The sequence below is a fragment of the Dreissena polymorpha genome, chromosome 8 (assembly GCF_020536995.1).
Source record: "Dreissena polymorpha isolate Duluth1 chromosome 8, UMN_Dpol_1.0, whole genome shotgun sequence".
NCBI classification, from domain to species: Eukaryota; Metazoa; Mollusca; class Bivalvia; order Myida; family Dreissenidae; genus Dreissena; species Dreissena polymorpha.
Window position 1 is genome coordinate 34,443,208 of NC_068362.1, and position 21,071 is coordinate 34,464,278.

The following is a 21,071-nucleotide window of genomic DNA, read 5'->3' on the forward strand; positions in this document are numbered from 1 at the left end:
GAGACAACCTGTCCTGTCAGGCCAACGAGAGACAACCTGTCCTGTCAGGCCAATGAGAGACAACCTGTCCTGTCAGGCCAACGAGAGACAACCTGTCCTGTCAGGCCAACGAGAGACAACCTGTCCTGTCAGGCCAATGAGAGACAACCTGTCCTGTCAGGCCAACGAGAGACAACCTGTCCTGTCAGGCCAATGAGAGACAACCTGTCCTGTCAGGCCAATGAGAGACAACCTGTCCTGTCAGGCCAATGAGAGACAACATTTTATGCTTTTATGATGTTATTTGTTTATAAGCGTCATCCTAGATTAGCCTCTGCCGTCCTGTCAGGCCAATGAGAGACAACCTGTCCTGTCAGGCCAACGAGAGACAACCTGTCCTGTCAGGCCAATGAGAGACAACCTGTCCTGTCAGGCCAATAAGAGACAACCTTTCCTGTCAGGCCAATGAGAGACAACCTGTCCTGTCAGGCCAATGAGAGACAACCTGTCCTGTCAGGCCAATGAGAGACAACCTGTCCTGTCAGGCCAACGAGAGACAACCTGTCCTGTCAGGCCAATGAGAGACAACCTGTCCTGTCAGGCCAATGAGAGACAACCTGTCCTGTCAGGCCAATGAGAGACAACCTGTCCTGTCAGGCCAATGAGAGACAACCTGTCCTGTCAGGCCAATGAGAGACAACCTGTCCTGTCAGGCCAACGAGAGACAACCTGTCCTGTCAGGCCAATGAGAGACAACCTGTCCTGTCAGGCCAATGAGAGACAACCTGTCCTGTCAGGCCAATGAGAGACAACATTTTATGCTTTTATGATGTTATTTGTTTATAAGAAGTCTATTCTAAACAAAAATTCAGCTTAGGCAAAAAGTGTCATTCAAGAAAAGTGACTGGACTTTTCTGAGGAGTTAAAGGCTGGAAACAAGCATAAGAGCAATGATTCATAATTAATCATATAAAGATTTGTTTTGAAGTATAAAGCTTTTCTACGTAAGCCACTCTTGGTATTTGAAAAAAACAATTGACTACAAACATCTCATAATAGCTACACAATTCTCAAAAAGGCTTCTAGAATCTCTGAAAAGCTGATGAAATATTTCGTATTTTCATAGAGAATTATTTGTAAATTAAAAAGCAAACATTTTTACATGAGCTACAAACATTTTGGCTTCTTGTTTAGAATTACTTGCTCTAGGAGAGCTATCCATTTAAGCTTTATTTAAGCATTGCATTGAAAGCCAATGTATTGTGTGAAGCAGTTTAAAGTCGATTTGATGGGTGAATCAAAACAGTGCTCAGTCTGTTTGGCTGAGGTTTTGACAGAGATTTCAGAGCTGCAATGGCACCCTTCCGATTCCAGGATGTAATGATAAAACAGGAGTTGTTGTAGTAGCTTCCCTTGAACTGTTCATGAAAAAAAGTACATTTTGAGTGTTTGTTTAAAACTAAACACCAGGTTTGATTTAATCACTGCATGAAAACCTTGAAGCACTCTCTATGTCATTTCCTGGGTACAACTAGTTCAGCACTCTCAGAGATCTTGAAATTGTGTTACAGTGGGGATCAAACCTTGGCCCTTTCTTTAGTTTGATGTGATTGGAAAACAAGTTTTTGCAGTTGTCTCCCTTGAACAGTTCATGGGAAATATTGAGATTGATCAGGTGCTTAACCCTTTCCCCCATAAGAAGCTAATTGAAAATGGCTTTTGCAACCAACATAAAACCAGAGTAGCCTGCGAGTAACTCGCAGGCTGTTCAGGTTTAAGGCTGTTTACTGCTCATCAGTAACTAAGGGTTGGAAATGAAGCCTTTAAAACTATAATTTAGTAAGAAATGTCTTTAATTAAATTAAACTTTCGAAGTGACTACAAATACGTATCTTAGCGGTATATGGATATACAGAATTAGTAACAATAAAAAATATTCCTGTTGTACATACTAATAATCAGACTATAAAGTTGAGCCTTAACTTTTACAGTGTTGAATCAGCTGGAGGAGCTGCTGAGTGACATGAAGCAGGATGTGAGCCGGCTGCCTGCCACGCTGGCGCGAGTCCCGCCGGTCAGCCAGCGCCTGCAGATGTCTGAGCGTAGCATCCTGGGTCGCCTTGTCAACCCTGGTCAGGCCCCGCCCACCACAGCTACCAGTGCCACCCCCAGCCCTGCTCCATCCACCTCTAGTATGTCTGGCTTGTACAATTGATCCATTTTTGATCATTTAATTATTTCTTTTTCAAACAGATAATAGAAGTTGATATGATGTGTAAAAACTATTTTTGATCCATTTAATTTAAAAATTATCATAATTTCAAACATACAATGATAGTTGATACGGAATGTAGAAACATTTTTTTACCCTTTTAATTGTCTTAGTTTCAAACAGATAATTATAGTTGATATGGTATGTTAAAATTTGTTTGACGCATTAAATCATTTTTGTTTTAATCGGATTATTTTAGTTGATAGGGTATGCGATTATGAGCTGATTTTAAAGCAGTCAGCTTTGTACCTCCACATTAGTGTGTTTCCCAAAATTTACCTCATTCTGTAGTCAGATTAAACAAACTTCTTTTGGTTTTGTGTTAGGTGGTATTGGCATCATATCACCATGTTAGACATGTATACCATCAAAATATAAACACTTAATTGGGCAGAACTATTTTTTGTCGATTCTAACTCAAAAGTAAAAAAAAACTAGGAGAACTTTATTGCAAAAGCTGATTTTAGTGTATTGAAAAGTCTGTATTCTTTACTATTTTGATCATTTTGTGGATATGATCTAACAATTTCTGTTTAAGTGAATGCACAGTTCTGTGGTCCGTGTTTATGGGGCTCTTCTTGTCATGTTTGGGCTTAAATTCAGCCATATTCTCAATCACCAAAAGTATATTTTTCCATAATTAAAAGTTAAAAAAAAATGTAAACATTATTATTTTAGTTGAATTACCTATCCAGCTCTTTAAGTTGAAACATAATAGATAACTGAAAACACGTATGGTCAGTTTTAACAAATTTGTAAGCGTAAAAAGGGAAGACAAATTTGCACCTACACAATTTTCCCAATCCACTGGCCCAGCCCCCATTCAAATATTGGTGAAAAAACTAAGTGATTGCTCAATTAGATTTGTACACACACTCGTGTTGTTGTTTTGCAGGTGGAGTACGACCTGGGGCTAGCACCCCCAACATGACTGGACATCGCTCTGCCACTAGCACACCTGGTGAGTAGACTTGAACACATGACATACCTTAGGTCTTTGCCCCATGACTACGAAAGATACCAGTCTCAGTCTCAACTCAGATTTCGATTTCTGTGAATATTTGTTATAGGTATTTGGTAACCTTATAGATACAAAAAAAAGATTATTAATCTCTCTCTAAATTTCTCCTTTTCACTAGCTGTTAGCTTTACTTTATCATCTTAAAAATTATTATTAACTGGCTTTGGTATTTACCCGCGTTGACAAGTTTCCAATATAACACCTCAACTTATTTTATTCTAATATGTTATACTGTAGAAAAGGAGTTATTGAACCAAGGGTTTACTATTTAAGATTTAGACACAGATCAATCATAAGAATTTCCTTGTGGTGGGGCAATATTTCTTACATATGTAGAGGTAAGATGTTTGTATGAACCCAGATCCTGGAATGTCAGTATGGAATGTGTAAGGGTTTGTCTGTTACTACTGTATAGGATATGAAGGTGTGCCAGGTTTTAGGTGACCTTGGTGATGTGTTGTTTCGGTTTGCCCATGTTGGCAGTGCCTTCAGCATTGTTATTGTTTTATATATGATGCAGACTTGGTAAAATATGTTGGAATTTATAATTAAATATGATGATTTACTATTTTTTGGTTGTATGCTGTTGAATTGTTGATATATTCATGAATCCACTATTGTCAAAATATAGCTGCAGCTATTGTTTTGATGACATTTTGTTATTGTTTTTGGTTAAGAAACCTTAAAAACAACTATTCAGTATCTAATATTAAATGTGAATAACCATTTGTTGTAAAATGATTTCCCATCTTTTCCCTGATATCATGAGAGCATGAATAATAATTATACAAGCTGTTTTCTTTTTACATCATAAAGAGTACATAACTTAGCTAAATAATTTGTAACAATCAAAGCTGTGTGATTCAAAATGTATCATTATGGTAACATATTATAACTACAGCATTTTCTGTTTACTATTTCAAGAGCAAATATAGTTCAAACATACAGGTAAACATCTTTTGTCCATAATTTCTACTGCCTAAAATGACATGGAAACCATATAACCATTATTTCCCCCTTATTTCTTGGCAAGTCTCTCTAGACTTGGGCTTTCCTCTGCATCCGGTGCACGGGCTATTCGGGCCAATACCCGGACCGGCTGGCGAAGTTCCCGCATTCTGGAGCTCCGAAATCGCCCGCTCTCTGGGGCTCGATTCTCTTGGGCCACAGCCGCCCGTGTCGTCTCAACATCAGTAGCGCCCCCTAGGGGTTTACTGCTGAACACTCTTGATGTAGCCTTTAACTGGTACCGATCCTCTTTGGCAAGAGCTGTATTTTTGGCTTTCTTTGTATATTTGCATGAGGAGGCATTTAGAAGTATTGTTGTTTCTTTTCTTATTCTTTATTGCATCAATATTGTCAGTCACACTCTTCTTTCTTCTTTCTGTTACTGTTTATATGTGAGTATTGGTCTGTTTAGTTTTTAACTTGGGTCCATTATGAACTTATTTGGTAAATATAATTAAAATTTCTTATAAATTTATATATTTTTCAACACTTTCTGAATATTGTATGAAAATCTGATAATTTGAAATACAAATATTTTCAACATAAGCATATTTTGATTTAATCATTCGACAATGAAACAAAATATTCCATTTATTAAATGCTATATGTATCAGTAAAGACTGACTTATCACATACTCCAACATATTTCTCAAACTCTTTCCGTTCAGTTTCAGTCATCTCTTCCTGTGAACATTCTCTTGTTTGTTGGCCAAGATATCTTTTCTTACTTTCTAAGCATCGTCAGTTATTTTTCCATTTAGCACTTTTTTATTTTTGTGCAATGCTTTTGGAGATTTTGAATTAACCTATTTCTAAGGGCATTGCTTTGTTGTTTTGTGGTATTCAGTGTGTAGACCATATATAAACTGTATGGTATATGCTTTGGTTGCTTGACAACTGATATGGCATCACTGCATGAGCAACCGACGCCAGCTTGTCAGGATATTGTAACAGTATTGATGTTTAATGTTATTTTTTTATTGTCAGAATGTGTTTTTTTATAGAGCTTTTTTTAAAATAAAGAGCAAATATAAATCAATAATATTTCTATAAGTACATATTATAGGTGCATAGATGTTTGGTCTGTTGAGGTAAATAAAATTGATACAAAAACACAAACAAAACCAACAACAAAGTTATCAAATATAAACATATTGAATTTTTTTAATTATTAACCATATACAACATATTTATCTACCCCTTACTGAACATTAAGCTTGCATACCTATTTTATTAAATACATATAGTGTGTGTGTTCCTGTGAACATTAACATTTTTTTAAATGTTGGTACCAAGTGAATGTGTTTTACCTGTTCATTTTAGCATCTGGTCAGTAACATCCCATGCTGTAGGTATGTATCAATGGAGGTGTAGCTTTAGGAAATGTTTGCCGTGTTGTGACATACATGTACCTGTAGGTTTAGACAAGCTTTTTTTTAACAGTTTGACTGCATATTATGGTGACCCTAGGACTATGTTTAAAAGGACAAGCACTGAGGGTATATGAAGACCACGTCTTTGATGTAAGACATCTTGAACATTTATAAACAAAAGTAAACCTGATCACTGTAACTGATTTGTCATTATGTCATTATATATATATTTTTTAATGGAAATTCTACACAGTATATCTCATTACTTTTCTGAATTCCTAGTTAATAAGTTCACTGACAAAGTTTTGAGGAAATGACACTGTGAGAGCCTTTAGTGCATGTCCTTCTATATGTATATAACATATAATTATATCTGGTTGTGTTTATTATTATTTCACTAAACATTATTATGCATATTTTTAATAGTGTCTGTGCTAGATATTTCATATGGCTTTATATTGGCAAAAAGTATATTTGCGAAATTTATTTACTTGTTTGAACTTGTTAGATCTAACAGATTTGTGTGGAATACTCTGAAGGTATTTAGTATAATTGTATTTGTAGTTTAATGTTGCAAATTTTTATTTTATTAAAAAATTATCATGTCAATTGTTTGTTTTCAAGACACAAGTTTATTTGCTATTACAGATATTTCTGTCAACCAAAATAACTCAAATATATAATCATGTTAGTCTTACTCAAAATATACTTTAATTTACTTCCCTTCATTCTTATGTGGTTTAATTGTTGAACAAAATCATTTCCTGTGGTATCAGCCGTATACTATTGCCGATAACCCATAAGTTTATATATCCAACCAGTTTATCATGACTAATAAACAATAAATAAATATTAATTAATATTAACTAATATAATAATAGCATTACAAAAAAATAAAAAATAAAAGCACTTGCAAGATCCTGAAAATTAACACAATCATTATGATCTCTTGTCTAATACATGGTCTTGTATTTGTTAGATATTGTTTAAGAAATTATTCACAAACTTGCCCCAATAAGTGTTTCCTTTATTATAATATGTTTTAACGTACTTGATAGAAACAGCCACTGTCATATTTCCTTATGGTCTGCATGTGACCTTCTTGAAGTTATTTTAGCACTTTCCATCTCAGAAGCAAAGTGAAAATTGCTATTTGCAAACAGCATTAAACCAGAACAGCCTGCGAGTAACTCACAGGCTGTTCAGGTTTTATGCTGTTTGCTGCTCATCAGTATCTAAAGTTTGTAGATGAAGCCTTAAAAACTTGAATTAGTAAGAAAGTTTTTCAATTAAATATAACTTTCTAAGAGACTACAAACACTTCAAAATATGTTTCTATGTGGGAAAGGGTTATACATGCCGTAGTGATAACTTTCTTGCAGCAAACTTTATGTTGTTCATTCTTCATGCTCTATTTGACATTTAAACTTTAACCACATAGATACGAATTTTCATGCATTTGTAGTTCCATAAAAAGTTACATTTAATTAAAGACCTTTCTTACTGTATTCAAGTTTTAAAGGCTTAATTTCCAAACCCTAGTTACTGATGAGCAGCAAACAGCTTAAAACCTTAACAGACAGCGAGTTACTTGCAGGCTGTTCTGGTTTTATGCTGTTTGCACATAGCCATTTTCACTTTGCATCTGAGTTGGAAAGAGTTAACTGTAGAGCTAGTAATTAGTCATAGTGTATCTAAATAATGCAGTTTTCCTAAACACATACTGCGTACAATTATTACAACATAATTATAGTGCAGTTTTATTCAGCCGCTTGTATTTGATAATATAACACTACACTAATATTTTTAATCAATCTCTGTCAAATTGTCAATGCCATAACAAATTTATTTATTTTATTTTTTTGCTAGGACAGAACAAAATTTCTAACAATATAATCTTATAAAAAATCAACACACACTTCATTTCAACTTTTAAAGTCATGCTTCAACAGATTTTTTGGGATAAAAGCAATTTAGCTTGACCCTATTTTTACCAATAACAGACAACTTGTTTTTATTTTTTTTTAAATGCTTCCCTTTTTATGTCCCCCACTATAGTAGTGGGGGACATATTGTTTTTGCCCTGTCTGTTAGTCTGTTTGTGCCAACTTTAACATTTTGCAATAACTTTTGCTATATTGAAGATAGCAACTTCATATTTGGCATGCATGTGTATCTCATGAAGCTGCTCATTTTGAGTGGTGAAAGGTCAAGGTCATCCTTCAAGGTCAGAGGTCAAATATATATGGCCAAAATCGCTCATTTTATGAATACTTTTGCAATATTGAAGATAGCAACTTGATATTTGGCATACATGTGTATCTCATGGAGCTGCACATTTTGAGTGGTGAAAGGTCAAGGTCATCCTTCAAGGTCAGAGGTCAAATATATGTGGCCCAAATCGCTTATTTTATAAATACTTTTGCAATATTGAAGATAGCAACTTGATATTTGGCATGCATGTGCATCTCATGGAGCTGCACATTTTGAGTGGTGAAAGGTCAAGGTCATCCTTCAAGGTCAGAGGTCAAATATATGTGGCCCAACTCGCTTATTTTATGAATACTTTTGCAATATTGAATATAGCAACTTGATATTTGGCATGCATGTGCATCTCATGGAGCTGCACATTTTGAGTGGTGAAAGGTCAAGGTCATGAATCACAAGGTCAAGGTCATCCTTCAAAGTCAAACGTCATATAGGGGGACATTGTGTTTCACAAACGCATCTTGTTATGATTAATTTTCACTCATTGTCTCGGCTCTTGGGTTTTATCTTCACAAATGTGAGCTACTTTATAAGTGAACAATTTGTTGAATGTGCGTTTTATGTGTCGTTCTTTTAAGCCTGTTCTTGTTCAAAACTTTATTGGTTGTAGATTTTCTGTATTTGTATATGGATTGATGTAAATAATCAGTATCTTAAAATGCCATTTAATTTTGAAGCATTCTTATTTTAACAAACCCAGTTATCTCTAACATTGGAAACTAATAAGTTGTTTCTTACCAGAATGTTGTGTTTCTGCCCATTCTCCTAAGTGAACACCTGTCTTTTCCTGAATACTGTATCTTCTGGATTGCAATGTATACAGTTTCTACTTTCACATGCTATTTATACTAGAGTATGCTTTTGTGAGCAAGTAATATGTCTGGGTCATATACACATAAATCATGTGATTGTCTCTTTGCTCTCATTGCAGATAAGCCTTCAGGGGACAGCAAATCTGGGGCCATATGCCTGGAATAGCACAGCCCCTGCAGGGGACAGCAAAACTGGGGCCATATGTCTGGAATAGCACAGCCCCTGCAGGGGACAGCAAATCTGGGGCCATATGTCTGGAATAGCACAGCCCCTGCAGGGGACAGCAAATCTGGGGCCATATGTCTGGAATAGCACAGCCCCTGTTGGGGACAGCAAATCTGGGGCCATATGTCTAGAAGAGCACAGCCACCTGTAGGATGTTTGCATTCGGGCGGCTTTGGTATCATAGAACATCATACAGACTTTGTCAACTGAACGGACAGTGCTTTTCATAAATTGAGAGATGTTATTGTTCAGCTTCATGCATTTGTTCCGTACATTCTTAAACATTATTTATTGAAATAATTGCATGTTTCCATGTGAATAGTTGTCATCCCATCAAGCGCCAACGAACAATATTCAGTAACTGTGTGAAAGTAATTGTTATACATGTGTCCATTGTGTAGTGTGTATATTGTGTCAGTTAATGAAGACGAGAGTCAAACATGGTGTTTCCATTGTGTCAGTTAATGAAGACGAGAGTCAAACATGGGTGACTGCACTGGGACATCACAACAACTATAGTTCTTTGTAAGCAGTTACATGGTATTAGTGGACATGTGAAGATCTCGGGAAGTTTTCTTATTATAATGTATTTAGCTTATTATAACATGAGTATGCATTTATTTCAGCTTTTTCATTATTGTATTGGCGTTTTGATATTGTATGTCATTACTTTGAATAAAATACGTTTTCTAAAACGAAATCCACCAAAGGAGATGGTAGTTTGAATCGTTAGTGGGAAGACATGTAAAAGGCTGTAGAAAATCTGATAATTTCTTGGCTTTTGTATAATTTTATTGAACATGTCATTAGCATTGAAGTAGAAAATGTACAACTTTTTTGCTCAACATCATTTTTTCTAGTGATCATTTTCATTACTATTCCAGCAAAAACGCACTTAAATCATGTAACATATGTGGACATGCGTGTACCATTTCAAATTTCTTTTCTATTGTCATGCTTTTTTATCACCTTGTTTATGGCATGGTACCATGTTGTTGTTTTGTAAAGTAATAAAATAGAAAAGCTCTTGTAGTTGAGGCTTTGTTGTCTTTTTGCAGCATTTCAATCTAGATCCCCAGTCTGGGAGGGCCTACTTAGTCCATTTTAAGGTATTGCTTGTTGCGTATGCGATTAAGGCAATGTATTTACAATTACATGGTCCATGTCGTATAAAACTTACGTTTAATTTATCATTAATCAGTTTATGTTAGAAAACAGCATATGCGTTTGTCAGAAACACAATGCCCCCCTCATTGCGCCACTGTTTTGTTGACCTTGAAGGATGACCTTGACCTTTTACCACTAAAATGTGCAGCTTCATGAGATACACATGTATGCCAAATATCAAGTTGCTATCTTCAATATTGCAAAAGTTATGGCCAATGTTAAAGTTTTCGGACGGACAGTTCAAAAACTATATGCCACCCTACCGGGGGCATACACAAATGTCTGAATGTTCACTGTAATATTCATTTTCTTTACAACCTTTTATAACTGGTATGTGTATTCTTAAGCGTATATGACACTTTTTTATAAAGTAAAATATCGATCGATAGCTATACATGTTCAATACGTGCTTATTCTACTGAGAAATAGACATAAACACTAACGAAACATAAAACAAACTGATTCGTTCTAAAGGGGTTAATGTCAGAAAGAGAACAGAAATCAGTTTTGAAATAACCATAGGCTTCATCAGTTCGGATGATACACAATGCCGAAAACGCCTGTTCGTCCGAGCAGCATTGTGTTTGGTAACATATGAAGTTAACGTGGTTATTTTTTCTATTGCGCATAGAAAGCTTTCTTAAATTATATTTGTATGAGCCTTTTTAGCCTATGCTAAGTATTAAATGTTAGTACCAAGAAGCTGAAAAGGGGTATTTGCATCAATCTCGACAATTACATATACCCTTGCTGTGTGAATTAAAGTTGTTAGTTTCCACTCATCCGGCCGACCCTTTTGTGTGTGCCGTGTGTGTGCTGATGCTGAAATTGTATTTGTTATTTTTATGTTTATCAAATTAAGTCCGTTAAATGATATTACTGTATTCTTTTTACAAAATCCAGGCCAAGTTCCAAACGCGGTCACATGCGTTATTGTTACCACATGTACGACCCAATCTCGATTAAAATATGGCAGAACTCTGATGGTTATACGCGTAACAATGTCTATTTAGTTTGAATCTTGGGCGTGCGTCTGCATTACTAGGTTTTATTTCAGAATACATTAGGCGTTAAGCCCATGGGTACACATACATATAATATACAATATAATCAACAGTTGCCAATAACATACAGGCATATACATATACTATTTTAAGCAATATAGATTTAACATTTATATGAAAGAATAAGCAACTATAAAGGCATGCATAATAAAAATAAACAGCTATTTTTAGCACCGATACGTACTAATTTAAGGCAAGTATATTATGTGCATATTGTAGAGTCGTATCCTCTTCAAATAATAAAAAAAATGTTCTAAGCATTTTTATACATATAGCTATTATTGCTATGACTAAAAAATAGTATTGTATGGCGAGAACCTTTGATAATATGATTCAGTTCACAATTTATCTGCTATTAATATACAGGCGAGTCGATGAAGTTCAATATATAAAACAATGGTCTTTACTCTTGACCTAAACACAGCAATAATCTATATACCGGTAACACAATAGCATTTGAACGATAATCTGTTTGAAGTTTGATCAGGTTTATGAAAATCAAGGTTCTTTTCTTATAAATAACACCTGCCAATTTGTACACGGAAGAAAATAAACCATATCAATGGACTTAATTGTCTTGGTTGGCTTATTTAGTACTCAATGCATTATATTAACATGATACCAATAAACCCAAATACTTGTAATATTTCGCAGTATTCTTAACTTGACATTATAAACATATTTTTTAAAAATAAAAAATTCCAATGGAATGGATTATACCTCCTGGTTTAGAAAAGGACGAATAATGTCACCACTTTACAAAGCCGCCCTGAAACCAATATTGTTTTATTTTAGCGAAAGGTAAATGCAATGTAAGTAAAGTATTGATCCTTGACAGGACACATTTTTATTTCAAAATTCACAGCATGTAAGATGTAGAGATGTAGCGTTGTACAGTGTACACCTTCAAGAATATGAATATGACTTTACAACTATTAAACATGTGCATGTATATCAGCACTATAAATTAGAACAAACCAATTAAGAAAATGCAGTGTACAACGGTTTGTTAATTACCGAAGTAAACAACAACAAAAACTGTATACCGGCCCATATTTGCCTACTCTGACTTGACAATAATTAGAATGAGTTGTCATATGAACTCTGTAAATCGTTTCCTTTGCAAAGCAGTCTTGTAATGAGTACATAAATTCAAACGCATGTGGTTTATTGGCCTGAAATACATTTGAATAATCTATTGACATGACGTGGGCTGTGATCTCTTACATTTGTAATATATGGTGGCATAGACTCGAACAAAGCTGGTATACTCGTATGGGACTCGCCTATCGGTTCCTAAAATATGGGATGTCGGGTGTGTACTCGTCAAAATATATGATTGTATTGTACACACAGTGGTTAAATAACAAATCATTAGGTTAAACCGATTAGCGCAGTGATTGGTACACGCAATTATCAATTATGCATATGGGCCGTGCTCTGTGAAAAGGTTGCTTAATGCATGAGCGTAAAGTGTCGTCCCAGATTTGCTTGTGCAGTCCGCACAGGCTTACGATTTTATGATATTGTTCGTTTAAAGAAAGTCTCTTCTTAGCAAAAATCCAGTTGATGCGAAAAGTGTCGTCCCAGATTAGCCTGTGCGGACTGCACAGGCTAATCCCGGGCGACACTTTACGCATATGTATTAAACCTTTTTTTCACAGAGCGGACTCATATGAGTTAGTTAATGATCATCATTTAAGACAGGCTGGGTTTCCTCCCATAACTCACCCCACACCACAAAACCCGACAAAGCCCGTACCAAAATTAGAAATCATTCAGGTGTACAAGTTGCAGATACAATACAATGTTAGTCCCAACTTTCGGTCGTCTAGTTACAGTAGTAACTTAAGGCGGAGTGCTTGGACACACTCCGGATCCAGACATAATGCAGCCTTACAGTTAAGCAAGCGCGGGAAAACCAGTACTGGTACACACATCGCTTTGAATTAAATATAGGTTAAGCATGTCTCCATGCATGTTCTTTATCGATATCAGAACATTTGCATAGAAACGTCTTATTGATGTCGGCCACCCATTTGGAGGTGTGAGTTCGAATCGTGCAGAGACACGACAAAAAATATGTTGGCATTCTGTATTATATTTCTTCATTATCCTTTGATGTAACATTGTTGTTGGATAAATTTCTGCCGAAAAAGAGGGAATTTGGACTTCGTCTTCAATTCACATATTTATGGCGAAACACCGTCGATGTGCGCCTTTAAAATAAAATGGAAGGCTCTTGACTTTTAATGAAATAATCTCTAGAAACGCATTATATAATAAGAAAGTTATTGGGAACTTTTAGAATCACATTTAGTAAAAGACTTAAGAGTAACAGAGATGCACATATGTAAAAAGAAAAAAATGTATGTATGCAAAAACAAACTACATTAATGAAATAGACAATGCACTGAGAGCGCGGTTAACGTGGGGTTGTCATTTCGTGGGTAACTCACACACTGTATACACACAGTGCTTGTTCTCACGATTACAATGTTTGCTATCGTGTTGCGTGTTACACTACCAATGTCTTTCCTATATTTTCCATGAAACCCGTACATCCAGGAAGGTTTTAATTTGTTGAAAAAAAATCCCACGCTGTATTCTGGACATTGTGTCGTGCTTTACTTTCCCATTGATTTACTTCCCCTTTACGTTACGGTTTTCCCAGAATTGTGTTTTATGTTTTGTTATTTTCAAAAAAAGAAGAACCGTAAATTAATTGCGATTACGTTGCAAGATCATTGGGATTCCTCAACTGAGCTATTCTGTGTGTGCTTGTACACGTCATTTCTGTGTCATTATAAGCTCCACTGCTTACATATCGAACACATTCAGTATTCAGGAGGCACGCGGGGACGGGACAATAGAGAAACGAGCGGGATTTAAACTCACAACAGATTTTCTCGTATTTCTTAATTAGCCATCATGAGCAGGTAACAGTTTGAAGTGTGTGTATTGCTATCAAATCATTGTATTTAAATTATTTTAATTTTATTGTTTACATGATTTATAAACATACGTACTCGAAAATGCTTTTTTATTAATAGTCAACTCAGATGAGACGACGGTTGATGGAAATGTAGTTTGGCTTTAAATACATGTGTCAATTGTGATATTATATATTATTTAACAGATATAAAAGAAATAATAATAATTATAGTGTTATTTTATTTTTAAATGATATTAGTAATGCTTATTTTAATATTATTATTATAAAAAAACAATAAAGTAATAATTGTTATTATAACTAATATGATGATACTAATAATAAAATAAGACACATATTGATAAATCTGAAAATTTAAATAATTTTAAATAATAAAATATAATTGATACTATCTTAAAATGTTATTTGTTGATTTCTTTTTATCATTTCTTTCAGTGTATTCGAAGATTATTTACAAGTTATAATATATAGTATCTAAATTTCAGTCGCTATGTTGGCGGAGATGATGACGATTCCGAATATCATTTAGGGCCATATAGAGAATCCAGTAAAAAGTCGGACTATGGTACATAGCTAGCTTTTAGTTGTTATTGTTTGAAGTAAACATTAATACATAAAAGTAGTTTCAACATTTATTTACATTTAATTGAAGATCATCAATCTGATTAAATATTATCATCGGTAGTTATTGTTACTTTTATTTTATGCGTTCCGGTGGTTTATAGAGAAATCAGCGAATTAAAACTGATAATTTCACTGTTTCAAACAGTGAAAGTTAACAGTAAAAATTATCGATAATTTTCACTGTTTACTGTGAAATGACGCCATTTTTTTGACGAAATGAGTCATTATCCCAGCGAAATTCTTTAGTTAAACTCTTAAACAATGTATATAAACGGCGAAAAAGCATAAAATAAAAAGAACATTTGTTGGATTCGGTGGACTATCGCTTTTAATTCACTTGTGATCATTGAAAAATATATTTTATATGATCACTCTTGAATTAAAATCGATAATCCACCGAATCCAACAAATATCCTCTATATTATCCAGAATTAATATACTTCGTATTGATTAGAAAAACCACTCATACTCATAACTATTTATTTCATTTCACTTGTGCACTTATATCGTCGATTCTAAAGATGTCTTACTGTGAACAATCTTTTATATGTTAAAATAAGACCTACGTTAATATGTTAGGCTTTACGTATTTGCATAAGTTTAATGACATTACAGGGGCGAGGTCACATGCACAACGAGGTAGCGGAACCTGGGTACAGTTGAGTGATTTCCATTGCCCGGCAGAAAGATGCCCCTCCAGGTTTGATTATTTATTTCCATCCATAATCACTCCATAATCACAACCGACTCATCCATCCACCAAAATCAACGAACAAAACAAAGCCAACCGCTCACCGATCCGCCATCCCAAAGCACGTCCGCCTTAACAGGCCGCCTAAATAAAACCGCCCGCTCGCCCACCTGCCTGCCCGCTCCATGACTCACTCTTTCTCACTCACTTCCTCACTGTGTTTCTCTGTTATTTTGTATCACTTTTTACTTATATATATACTTTTTTTTAATTTACAGAGAACCCTTGACTTGGGTTTGCAAACGAGATGGCGATTTCGTTTATATCAGCGAAAAAGGGAAGATAAAATGCGAGTCAGGAAAACATGAAGGTAATGGTTATGTAGCCCGGAGTACAAATACCCCATTGTTGTGATGGTCACCTCCATGTATTGTGCGTCCACCGGCAATACTCTCATGCCGCCAATATTTCTAAAAACCGATATATATGTATTACCCAAAAAATTTTACTTGAATAATTCTTAAACCTCTTTATCATTAGTCAAAATGTTTCGGTATGCTGCATATGCAGGTCATCAAAGCATAGTGTATAGATTAAAAAGTGATAATTCTTAATTTGCTCTAAAATCACGTTTATTAAAAAAACGCATTTGAACATTATAAACAACATTGTGGTTTTTCGAAACGCTTGATCAAACGTATGATACCAATCACGTTTACAGAAATACATATTTTACGTTAATGCATATTCCTCGTCTTTTAGCGGACGTATGCCAGTGGGGCTGGAACTGCGGTAACGACTTCCACAAGGGCGAGTATATACGGGCTGATTACGAGGGATTTACTTTCGCCATGTCACAGGCCGTGCAACTCACAGACAAGATGGGCACCCAATGGGTTACCGCCCTCCTGCAGGAGCTTGGAAAGCAATACAACCAATGGTAATGTAGCTTACTGGAACTGGTAGGATACTGTAACCAATGGTAATCTATCTTACAGTGACTAGGAAGGCAATACAACCAATGGTAATTTAGCTTACTGGAACTAGGATGGCAATGTTACCAATGGTAATCTATCTTACAGAGGCTAGGAAGGTAGTACAGCCAATGGTAATGTAGCTTACTGGAACTAGGATGGCAATACAACCAGTAGTAATTTGTCATAAACATGCATTGAAATGTTTTGTAGTAAAATCAATTTGAATCGTGCAAATATATATGCAGGGGTCTATTTAACTTATATTTTGTCACATAAATTAACATGTTAAACTGGTAATAAAGCAATTGTTTTTAAAGGGCAGTTTATTCCAAGATTCATGTCTTATTCCAAACATATATCATAGTGTGAAAGGGGTTCACAAGTATAAATCACACTTGGATCTATCGCAATAGCCTTTAGACTTTATTCCTTATCCGCATGTTAACTCTTCTTGACTGACAAATAAATCTTTGATGTTTTACAAGACAACGAAATCATTTTATGATAAGGATTGCTATTTTATAGTCATCATTGTCTACATAATAGGAACACTCGCATTTACATATGAGACGCGCTTTGGGAAAACGTTGCTTAATGCATGTGCGCATAGTGTACACATGGTCATCAGGGACGACACTTTTCGTTATAACTGGATTTTCGCAAAAAGGACACTTCCTTTAAACGCAAAATACTATAAGGCGGAAAGTCTGTTTTCCTCGAGCGAGGCTAAAAATTATTGTTCAAAATTGACCATCATCATTATTGTATATATTTCAGACCAGTCAGCAACCATGTATGCATACATCCGTGTCCTGTTCTAAGATGGGATGACGTTCACGCTCACACGTTCACCATGATTATGTTGTATTTAGTTATACAACAGCAACCTGTTGTTGTTTAGCAGTTTGTTAAACATATTTCCACTTTTAAAGGATGTATATGTGTTGAAAATCAATGTAACCTGATAAAGTTTTATAATTATTCTGCTGCCAAATTTTAAACTGTAAAATTATTACATAAAAAGCAAACGTTCGTTAAATAGATTAATCTTCCAGCAATTACTTAGTATATGTTTTAGACTTACTGTCATCTACTTTATATGTCTTATATAATGATAAAAAACAATCAGGACTGATTGGTTGATCTTATTTCTGTATTTTTATCTCGTCTGTTTCAATTGCTGTGCATCTCGTATATGAATATTTTATACACATGAGTATCACTTTGCAGTATGTGTAAGATTTCTGTGATAATAGAACGTATCGTTGACGGCATGTATGTCAGCAAAATATTTACTTTTATGAATATTGTTCTCAAAGATTGTGTAGTTTTATGTTTATTATTTATTTAATTAAATAAAATGTTTATACCCACAGAGATGGATTTATGTATTATGAAACGCACAAACTCGTGAACTTAATCACGAACTTAATTATATTTTGACAACATAATGGACTCCAAAATTGCACCTTAAATCGATTAGGTACTTCAATGTCTGCAAATTAGTCCTTATATCTAGGGTTGCGTTTCAGTTTAATCAATGTTGTGAATGAGTACTATGAAATAAAACGATAAGTCATGCGATGATCAGGAAATCTTTAGTTAGATCATATAGACAGCACTAACAATTATCAAACACACAATCTGACACCACGGACCATTTTAAATCTTCAGCTGTAATTAGGTGCAAAAGAAGTTGTTTTTTTTCCAGAAAACAGGGAAATCCAAAGTTGTCGTTCCTACCCTTTACTTTTTTTATAGGAATGATCAGTTTTGATCAATTTAGTTACATTTAATCATATTCGCTCAATACTATTGTACATATAACAAAATTGAATGCATTATAGTGATCTGGAAGTTTTCTGCCTCAAAGGCATAATACAACCAGGAATAGTACAACCAGGAATATTTTCACTCTGTATTCACACCATTCATGATACTATTCACAGGTTTAGACTGAAACACAATGATATAAGATATCAATCAGATTCACATTCACACAATTATTTTAACGTTTAACCCTTAATATCAGTGACATTAATTTATACTATCAAAAAGAGTTTTCATTACATAAAAGTAATAATACTAGAACAAATGTTCAAAAAGCTTGGTACGTAACGTCACGTGTACGAAAACATCATCAAAACTGTAAAAATGACTTATACTGAATAAATATATGAAAGTGCTAATTTAGAATAACTGGCTTGGGGTATACAATAATTATACGTACACTGTTGTGGTATACAGCTTGTACAAACAGTATTATACGCCTGAAAAGGCTGCGAGACCACGCCGTTGAAGAACGGAAGCCAAACGATAAACTAAAGTTATACCGAATCGAATTGACTCAACAAACAAGGTTACACGCCACTAAACTTAATGCGGTAAACCTCACACTCCCCGCCTGTTATTTCTCAAAATAACACTTTCATGAATGAATATTCTGCATTCTTACATACACAATTATCAGTTTAAGAACATAGTACATACATACACTCTAGACTTACAAAAAATACAGCATTACACATGTAATCTTATGTTATATCCTAACAATTTAAATGCTAACATCTTATATGGATATACCTTATCCAGTAGTTCAATACACCTCAATATAACCATACTGTCAGTAAATGTTACACTTTTTCATAACTTGATGCTTAACTGGAGCCTGCACTAACAAGCAGCACCAACTCAACAACTGGTCTAGTATAAAAGACCTTCTGTTTGTCTTTAGCAACACAGACCTCCACTTTGCGGACACAACCATCTTGACTTGGAAATGTTCTCGTTACTCTGGCCATAGGCCAAAAGTTTCGAGCAACTTCTGCATCTTGTAGAAGTACGACATCGCCCACCCTAAGAGGGTCATGATCTTCATGCCATATCCTACGACCTTGCAAGGACTGGAGATATTCTTTTCTCCAACGGACCCAAAACTGATTAGCAAGATACTGCACTTGCTGCCATTGACTTCTGTACAAATCTTTAACATCCATGTTACCAAGGGACACTTGATCACACTCCAACTTTTGAGTGAGAAGAGCGGAAGGGCTTAACACATCAGGGACCTCAGGGTCATTTGAGACTGGCACTATAGGGCGCGAATTTAATGATAGCTGACACTTCAGCCATCAAGGTCACAAGTACATCATGAGACAAGCTCTTCACTCCAAGTAACATTGCTTCTAAGATCCGACGTGCAACACCTATCATCCGTTCCCAGACCCCTCCCATATGTGAACTATGAGGGCTGTTGAATACCCAGACTGAACCAGACTTCTTAAGATATCCCTTTACACTTTCATCCTCTACATTAATGGCTGTAACTTGAATGTTATCAATGGCCCCAACAAAGTTAGTGCCACGATCCGAGCGATACATTTTGACCTTGCCTCGGACCGAAACAAACCTACGGAGAGCATTTGTAAAGGCTGAAGAAGATAAATCCTCTAAAACCTCAATATGGACAGCCCTTAAAACCAAACACGTGAACAGAACAGCCCATCTCTTGGAAGCTGCATGTCCACCCCTGGTCCGCCTAGCTACCACCTCCCAAGGGCCAAAAACATCAACACCTACATAGCTAAAGGGTGATGCTTCCTCTACCCTATCCTCAGGTAAGTCAGACATTTTCTGACATTCAAAACGTCCTCTTAGTCGTCTACATACTACACATTTCTGAATGACTGATGACACGAGACGTTTACCCCCAGTGATCCAAAGTCCTGCAGATCTGACTGCACCTTCAGTAAATGTTCTACCTTGGTGATGAACCAAATTATGGTGATGTTCTACCAAAAGTCTAGACAGGGCATGTTTACCAGGTAGGACTATTGGGTTTTTCTCTAGCAAAGGTAACTTGCTTCTACTCAGACGACCACCAACATGCAATAATCCATCAGAACCAAGCTTTGGATCTAGAGACAAAATGGTACTATCTCTAGGTAGGGCCTTACCAACTGAGGGACATTCAACCTCTTTACTGTAAAATTCAAGTTGGACATCACGGTACAATGACAGTTTGACCTCATTCCTTAACTGCACATCCTTAGCTGCAGGACAAAGGTGCCAACCTTTACAAGGCAGGTTCTTGTGGTAAGAAACTGCTATGTGTCTGAGAGTCGACAGGGCTCTAACTAACGTATCAAAGGTAGAGAACTTACTAACTTTTCTAGCAAGCGACTGCCCTACAACAACTTTGGTTGACCTGACTACCACTTCAGGACGAATTTCCTTATCGATATCTGGTTCCATAAGAGGATAATGCTCAGGATTTGACAGACATTCCTCTAGAAGGAAATTTGGTCCTACTAACCATGAACTCTGCTTTAGCTGTTCAACACTGGCTCCTCTACTCCCTATGTCTGCTGGGTTTAACTCGGTGGGAACATGGTTCCATTGATTTGGACTGCTAACATGCAAAATCTTTAGAACACGATTACTGACATACTGATAGAATCGTCTTGTTTTGTTACATATGTAGCCGAGCACCACCCTACTATCTGTGTAAAACACTACCTTGGTTAAACTGACGGCACGCTGCTCCGACACACATTGGTACAATTGACAGGCTAACACTGCTGCACACAGCTCTAACCTAGGGACACTGTGACCATGCTCTGGGGCCAATTTACTT

General features: G+C 35.7%; 2 protein-coding genes across 2 annotated transcripts in view; both read left to right on the forward strand.

Moving 5' to 3' along the window:
* Positions 1-9,991, forward strand: part of LOC127840436 (chromodomain-helicase-DNA-binding protein Mi-2 homolog) — a 71,149-nt gene extending 61,158 nt beyond the window's left edge. Inside the window, 5 exon segments of the mRNA XM_052368851.1 lie at positions 1,971-2,171; positions 3,147-3,212; positions 4,306-4,518; positions 5,604-5,632; positions 8,853-9,991. Of these exon segments, the coding sequence (XP_052224811.1) occupies positions 1,971-2,171; positions 3,147-3,212; positions 4,306-4,469 (431 nt within the window). The 3' untranslated portion in view covers positions 4,470-4,518; positions 5,604-5,632; positions 8,853-9,991.
* Positions 9,992-13,959: 3,968 nt separating this feature from the next.
* Positions 13,960-17,808, forward strand: LOC127842228 (uncharacterized). The gene is made up of 6 exons (XM_052371643.1): positions 13,960-14,129; positions 14,629-14,708; positions 15,383-15,467; positions 15,737-15,828; positions 16,221-16,398; positions 17,213-17,808. Coding segments are annotated over exons 1-6 (444 nt in total). The 5' UTR covers positions 13,960-14,121; the 3' UTR covers positions 17,214-17,808.
* Positions 17,809-21,071: the final 3,263 nt, after the last annotated feature.

What these genes read in the sequence shown, in the direction of transcription:
- LOC127842228 (XM_052371643.1), top strand. An exon ending in CAGTAAAAAGTCGGACTATG is followed by an intron (nt 14,709 to 15,382) that starts GTACATAGCTAG and finishes ATGACATTACAG; the next exon opens with GGGCGAGGTCACATGCACAA. An exon ending in GCAGAAAGATGCCCCTCCAG is followed by an intron (nt 15,468 to 15,736) that starts GTTTGATTATTT and finishes TTTAATTTACAG; the next exon opens with AGAACCCTTGACTTGGGTTT.